The 7,984-nt window shown below is 33.1% G+C and overlaps 1 protein-coding gene across 1 annotated transcript; it reads left to right on the forward strand.

The window, feature by feature from the left end:
* The first annotated feature begins 999 nt into the window (after positions 1-999).
* On the forward strand, positions 1,000-6,443 carry LOC138335225 (uncharacterized). The gene is made up of 2 exons (XM_069284212.1): positions 1,000-1,096; positions 2,799-6,443. The coding sequence occupies exons 1-2, from the start codon at positions 1,073-1,075 to the stop codon at positions 4,056-4,058; spliced, it is 1,284 nt and encodes a 427-aa protein (XP_069140313.1). The 5' UTR covers positions 1,000-1,072; the 3' UTR covers positions 4,059-6,443.
* The last annotated feature ends 1,541 nt before the right edge of the window (positions 6,444-7,984 follow it).

The raw sequence follows: 7,984 nt of genomic DNA on the forward strand, positions 1-7,984 counted from the left end.
TTATTCAGATTGTAGATACACTGCAGTGTCTACATGCATAAATGGTATGTCTTGCCATACATGTATGTGGACTTTGTGTAGTCATACCTGTGTGATAACAAAATTTCAAAGAATTTATTTCACTTTTAGTACATGATCAACATTGATATATCTATGAATACACCCATAAACATGTATCAGAACATTTGTGTGACATACATGCATATTTCTTTGTCTCATCTTTTCTGGACAAATATTAATAGTATCATACGAAACATATGTCATAGAGCATGCTATTTAGCTTATGTGTCAATTGAAGCATGGGTTACTTTATATTACAGCCAAATTAAATTGTCTGTTTATATTTCTGTCCCAGTTGCTTTGTCGGTAAAGTCACTTCCCATCAGAAAACCATTATTTGGAATACATGTAAATACATATATATACATATGATCAGAAATCCTGCATTTAATGTTTGTAGTGCAAATAGTACATCGTATCTGTCAGTCTTTGATTTGATACTGAATCTATCTGTATATGCAAATATGCAAGATTTCATTATTCTAAATGGTTGTATCTCTGCAACTCACTTCCTAAGTTAACATGACCTATCCAAATTGTAAAAGAAAATGTAGAACTTCGGTACACAATTGAACACATCCAAAGTGATTACACACACACACTAACAGAACTCTTATTGCATCTGATTCTTGCGCAAGCGCAATAGGGCTGGTGCTTAGACTGGTGTGAAGAATGGTACATGTACTTCGTACTTTTATACCTCATTAAATTGCCACGACCTTCATTCAAGGTCACATGGTTCAAATAATGCTAAACTCTCTAACTGACATCTTGTAACAGCCCTAGAGGTTAATGATAATTTTGAATGATTTTTTTTTATGAATGATTATGTATTGATATATATATATAATCGGAAAATATACTTTTATGTCAAAATCTAGGTCAAAGTGAACTAATTTTGTAAAACTAATTGATGCGTTATCGACCATTAAATGCATTAAATGTCATTGCAGGATAACTAAACAGGCAACACAGAGGAGAAAGTAATATCGTCCCGGCGCCTATAACTACAATGAATTATTGCAAACGTAATCATGTAAGTATGGTACCTTCACCATATCGTATACAGCAGCATCCTCGATACTCCAGGGGTTCCGATCACTTACGATCTCTACACCCCTGGACTATTTCATAGTAAAACTGAAGGCAGCAAACCTGAACAGGTAATTCAGTCCTTTGATGTACATCAAAAGAGCCGCATAACGGTACACTGTGGTTGACTGTGTGGCTTTGAAGTGGGCTTCGCTCTCTATGTAGTCTCCAAAGGAAATGTTTGCTGGCTTGTGATTTGTCACATGTTTTCCACTGAGCTGCCTTGAATTTTACTATGAGATAGTCCAGGGGTGTAGAGATCGTAAGTGATCGGAACCCCTGGAGTATTGAGGATGCCATATCATATACAGCAATAACAACCGAGGTTGTAGTCAAACTGTTATCTATCATGTCACATACAACATGGGCCGCGATGGGAAAATGAGATAAACAACAGGGAGATTTAAAAATATGTATTGAGCTATTCGGTGTTTCACAATTTTCATCATCTTGTAACGTAGGCACAGGGACCTGGCACGAAAATTTTACCAATAGTATATATATATATTATAGTATCAAGGGTATGAACTCGGCGGTCAAGAAAAACGGACCTATTTGTTTAAAATCGTAATTTTTTTAATAAATGGGGTTTATACAACATTGACGGATATCTTATCTTAAAGAGAAATCATTTATCTTTCCATTGAGTGCTTGATGAACAAAATTGGCCAAGTATTGACGAAGTTATGGCTTGATGAATCGGGAAATTTATGAAAAATATGCTAGGTAGACATTTCCCTGTCCGGTCGAAATGTCGTCTCGGCTCTAATGGGTACCTCAAAAGCCAAACCAAAATCACAAAATCTACGCTTGTGGTGGTAAACAGTACCCATAACTGTGTTTATCCACAATCTCCTTTGGAGGTGTCATGACCCGTACATTGTAGAATCTCCATTTAAACATTGTGTAGCTCACTTACTTTAACCGTCACCGCCATGTTCATTTTTCTCTCGGAACGCTTCTTGACTTGACATATCGTGAGTGCATTATGCAAATTATGTAATGTTGTGCTTGTGGGTAAACTCGAGAAGCGTTCCGAAGAACAAATGAACATGGCGGTGACAGTTAAAGTAAGTGAGCTACATTTGTAAAATTTTAATCATAAACAAAATTATAATGATCAATTTAAAGAATATTTGAACACTTTTTCAGTTAATTCTCCCACTTAAACCCAGTGTCAGTCTAACTCTTATTATGGTATTAGTACGCATAAATGACAACCTTAATATTGGAAAATAACACACATTGGGCATAGTAGCAACATATACATGTAGGTACTGTGCAGTGGCAATGTAAATATATTCCAGCGATTAATTTTTCAAGTTTTACTCGAATTCCAATTTTTTTAAATCAGCGAATCTAAGATGATAATTTTTGTAAGGATTTAAGTATCTGTATAGTCCCGCCTACTCCCTTCTCGACTTAATTGCCAACCACCCGTTTTTTTAAGTAGGTCGTACCCGGCCTTTAATGGTAAATAGTGTTATTGATATCGTCAGTCTTGAAAATGAAGGTACAAATAGTCTTAAAAACATTGGAAAATACAAAAAGAGAAATTGAATTATTTTTGCATCCCCCTCCACAAAAGGTAAGAAAAAAAATGGATCATGGATATCCCTTGTAAGTAAACTTGTTTATTTTTACAGTGCATCGGGTTAGTCCTCATAAGCTTCATGGTTGGCACATATTTCGCTGTTCGAAATACTGAAAAGCATTATACCTTTGGCATTGGTGCAAGTTTACTGGACAACCAGATAAATAACGACTTGATTGATCAGATAAGAAAACAAGAATTTTGGATGAATAGCTCAAAGAATTATAGCTTTGGCATTGGTGCAAGTTTACTGGACAACCAGATAAATAACGACTTGACTGATCAGATAAGAAAACAAGAAAATTGGATGAATAGCTCCATACCAACCGTTATAAACATTACCGATATCAAGTATGTAGTCGTGTATGACTGTAGTAAAGCAAGACCAGGGGCTTGTGGAGGTTGGTCCGACAGAATGTCGGGTATATTATCAACATTTATAATAGCCGTTCTTACTAAACAACCATTTCTTGTTAACTTTGATAAACCTTGCATCCTTCAGGATTATCTCGTCCCAGCTACTTTCGATTGGAGGTATAATGCATCGATATTTCAAAGAAGAAACACGGCATATCATAATCTTATTGACTATAGCTCCAATAAAATAAAGAGTTTTTTGACTGGAAGCAAAGATATTAATACATACTTTTCGAGGGACGTCAACTTCATTCGTATGAACTGGGATTTCACGGAGTCTTTCAGAAAAAGACCAAACATTGGAAGTGAAATTCCATGGCTGACAAAGCTAACTTATGCTGACATATATAAACAGATGTTTGAAATGTTATTTAAGCCATCGCCTTTGCTCGACCAAGCGATAAAGGAACAATACCGGAGATGGCGTTCTCGACCAAAGATAGCATGTGCTCATGTACGTGTTGGCGGTAATCCCACCATTCCAAAAGATCTAAAAAGAAAAAATAAACCGCTTGAAATTCTCTGGCAATATTTTGATACCTTGAACAAGACTGAATACGACTTGTTCATAGCTTCTGACTCTGAGCAGGTAAAGGATGCTGGTAAGAAGCGTTACCATGGAAACATGATAGACACCGTTGGGAAGATAACCCATATTGACAGAAGAAGTAAGACAGATCCAAACGAGGGATTCCTGAAAATGATGTTAGATTTCTACACTTTGATCACGTGTGATAAACTGATTATCACATATAGTGGGTTTAGTATTTTGACAGCGTATGTCCGACAAACAGACGATGGGTTGTACTGTTGGCGAGGACGAGACCTCAGACCGTGTTCTAGATATACTGTACAAAATATATTTCCTGGTGAATTTTTAGCACCAGGTACGTAACCGGTATTTTAAAATACAAACTTTTTTTGAATCTGTATAAAAACAATAAATATACGGTTCGATGAATATAAATGAAGAAATGAAGCCACCAGAATGCTGATATTTATTTGTTTTCTTACAGATATGACATATAATTTGGTGACAGAAATATGGACGTTTCTCCTGAAACATACATTTCTCGTATATCAACATTTACAAACTACATAACAAGTTACGAGTTAACAGTAATACTTATGGTTAGCTATAATGCACTGTCACTTTAGATCAACTTATTCGTTCAAGTGACCCCTAATCAGTGAATAATTAGCACCCAGAATATCACCTGATAATACCTTATTATACAGCGAGAATTACTTATGAACGCTTGTTTTGACTCTATTCCATAAAATATCGTTACCGCTGGTATTTTTACAATGTATTTTATCAGACCGTTCTCTCTTCAGGTCTAAATATAAGTTGATATACTTCTGTTTATCATTTTAGGCTTCTTCCAAGAATTGTCAAGTTATTACTACTTCGTTATAATTTGATGTCTTAGTAGACTTTATTAAATACCTGTGAATATATAATATACGCGCACACAAGGGTATTAAAAAGTAAATTGACATTACATGTATTGATATGTATTATATTATATTGTATATGCTCGAAAACCAATTCAACGTAAGCTGATTATATTGAGATCAATATAAAATAATAATTATACGTACGCGAATTTGTAATTTGAAAAGTTCACTTAACTTATACCAATATCATATATCTTATATTCCTGAATGTCTATAAAAATAAGCTGAGTATATAATCGCGAATCGTAATAAATAGTAAACTGCTTTTACCTACATTAATAGAGTGTACTCATTATTATAAGTACGCGACAATGTATGCAAAGTAATTGACTAAACTTATATTAATATAGTGTAATAATTAGTCGCAGAATTGCTTAAATAAACATTTACTAAACGTGTATGAGCATACACTCATTATTATTTGACAATTCTTAGAGTACATTCATTCTGATATCAGTAAGTAAATACCACACATACAAATTATAACGTGCTGCATATGAACATTTAGGTATTTGGAAATTCCATCCAACAATTACATGTCGTGACAACTTTTTAAAACACTTCGGTCACAGCGGTTCACCTCAGAGGTTTATTTGCTCATGCGGAATAATACCCTTATACACATTCTCGCCCTATCCTATTGACTGTAATGCAATATATGTCAAAATAACTTGTTTTAAATGAAAATGATAGCCCATTCGCACCATCAAATGGTCGAAAACGCGGTAATTTATCTAAAACTTTACATGGGAATCTAATGCCATTGTATTTACCGGCGAAAATGTAACATTGCACAATAAACATTAGAAACAACATGCACTCGATCGATCACCGGTAAGGATTTCCTATAAAACGAAGGGCACCAATCAATTGGCAGCTGCAGTGGTGTCTCGGGCTACGATTATTGGAGGGATATGGCTTATCATGCTTTACGGATTACAGAAAAACCTATTACAGTTAGTATGTGAAATGAATTATGTATAAATACAAACGAGTGATCTGGACGTTATCACTTCGTAAGCGAGGCGAGATCAGTCCTCCTCCATTGTCATAAATATATGAAATCGTTAAAGTTATATATGACGTATTTTTATACTCTTGAATCCAGAAGAAATTCCATAGTTTATTGAAGAGAAATTAGAATGTCAAAATTTTCGCCCAGTTACGGCACATGTAACTTTAAAGATAAATTACTTTACTTTTTTATTATATGTGTAATTGAAATATAGCAAACATAATGCACGTTCATAATAGGTGAAATCGTTATAAGTGAAACACATTGATATCATACGTTCATGATAATCTGAATCGTTAAACGTGAAAAAAAAATTATATACTTTAATGGTATGTGAAATCATTATATTTGAAACAGATTGATATATCTAACGATATATGAAATAGTTAATTGTGAAACAGAATGATCTACTTTGATGATATGTGAAAGCGTTATATTTGAAACAGATTTATACACTTTCATGATATGTGAAATCGCTATATATGTGAAACAAACTGATATAATTTCATATGTGAAATCGGTAGATGTGAAACAGAAATACTTTCATGATGTGAATTATAGAAATCTAAGCCAAATTGGTATAATTGTTAAATTGATATACTTTTATCTAATGTGGAATCGTTAAATGTGGAATATACATATAGTATTTTTTCATGATGTGAAATAGTGAAATCTAACCAAAATGGGTGTACTTCTATTATATATGGAATCATGAAATGTGACATCAATGAATATATTTTTATCCCATGTGAAAGAGTTGAATACGAAAAAATGATATATTTTTTTCTGATATGGAATCGTTAAATATGAAACATACATATAAATGATATAATTTCATATGTGAAATCGGTAGATGTGAAACAGAAATACTTTCATGATGTGAATTATAGAAATCTAAGCCAAATTGGTATAATTGTTAAATTGATATACTTTTATCTAATGTGGAATCGTTAAATGTGGAATATACATATAGTATTTTTTCATGATGTGAAATAGTGAAATCTAACCAAAATGGGTGTACTTCTATTATATATGGAATCATGAAATGTGACATCAATGAATATACTTTTATCCCATGTGAAAGAGTTGAATACGAAAAAATGATATATTTTTTTCTGATATGGAATCGTTAAATATGAAACATACATATAAAATGTACTTTCATGATGTTAAGTAGTGAAATCTAAACCAAATTTGTGTACTTTTATTATATGTGGAATCGTGAAATGTGACATCGATTGATATAATTTTATCACATGTGAAAGAGTTATAACATGTTATATGTAAAACAAATTGATATACTGTATAGTGTTTTATATTCGTGGGGTCAATACTTCACGGTTTCATATACGGATGATATTCGCGGAGATTATTCTCCGAACACTAATTCCTGTAATTCTTTGAGTTATCGTTCTTGTATGCCAATAAATTGATGAATATTTCACTGGTATTTTGAATTCGTGGGATTTGATGAAATCACGAATGTAACGAATATAAGCCATCCACAAATAACAACGGTTATGCAGAACTTTTGACGCATAGGGAAATCAGGTTGAAGAGTTGTGGGCGATATATATATTACTTTGATATTCTTTGATATTACTAGGAACAGTGAAAATAACTAAATTTATCTTTATTCGCTGATTTTTCTTGCTACTGACCCCAACAGACGTGTATATTTGCTAGAATTACTTTAATTACAACAGAGATGGTTAATGGATTTTAACAGTCAAATTCAGATGGATGGTCACGAAATAACTTATATTTAGCTAACACTATTACGATGTCATTACTTTTCTAAGGTATCCTTACTTACACGTATGGTATATTTCACAATGTATACTTCACAAGAACATTTCTTCAGTGATATATGTTAAAAGAACTTAAGAAATATAGAGAATGAACTTCTTTTAAAACAAGTTTGCAATGATATTAATAAGAAACTACAAAATGTTGGTTTTTTCACAGTTCAACAAACTGCTTGGACTTATCATTATAGTGTTTGTGATATTGCTGTGCATTGGATTTCAAAACAACATCGAACAGATGATGAAGTTAAAGATTTCCAATCAGACAATTATAATATCGAACGAAAATGCTCATCAAAAAAATGTCAGCATTGTTGGTAATGCTCATCAGGTAAATGCAAACACTATTCATACTGCTCAACAGGCAAATGTTAACACCGTTGAGAATGCTTATCAGAAACATGTAAACACTGTCGATAAAGTTCATCAGACAAATATCAACACTGTCGAGAATTTTCATCAGACAAATGCTAAAACTGTCGATAATGCTCATCAGATAAATGGCGCATCAACAGCAATGAATGATCAAGTAAGGTC

Source organism: Argopecten irradians, chromosome 11, assembly GCF_041381155.1.
Source record: "Argopecten irradians isolate NY chromosome 11, Ai_NY, whole genome shotgun sequence".
Lineage (NCBI taxonomy): Eukaryota > Metazoa > Mollusca > Bivalvia > Pectinida > Pectinidae > Argopecten > Argopecten irradians.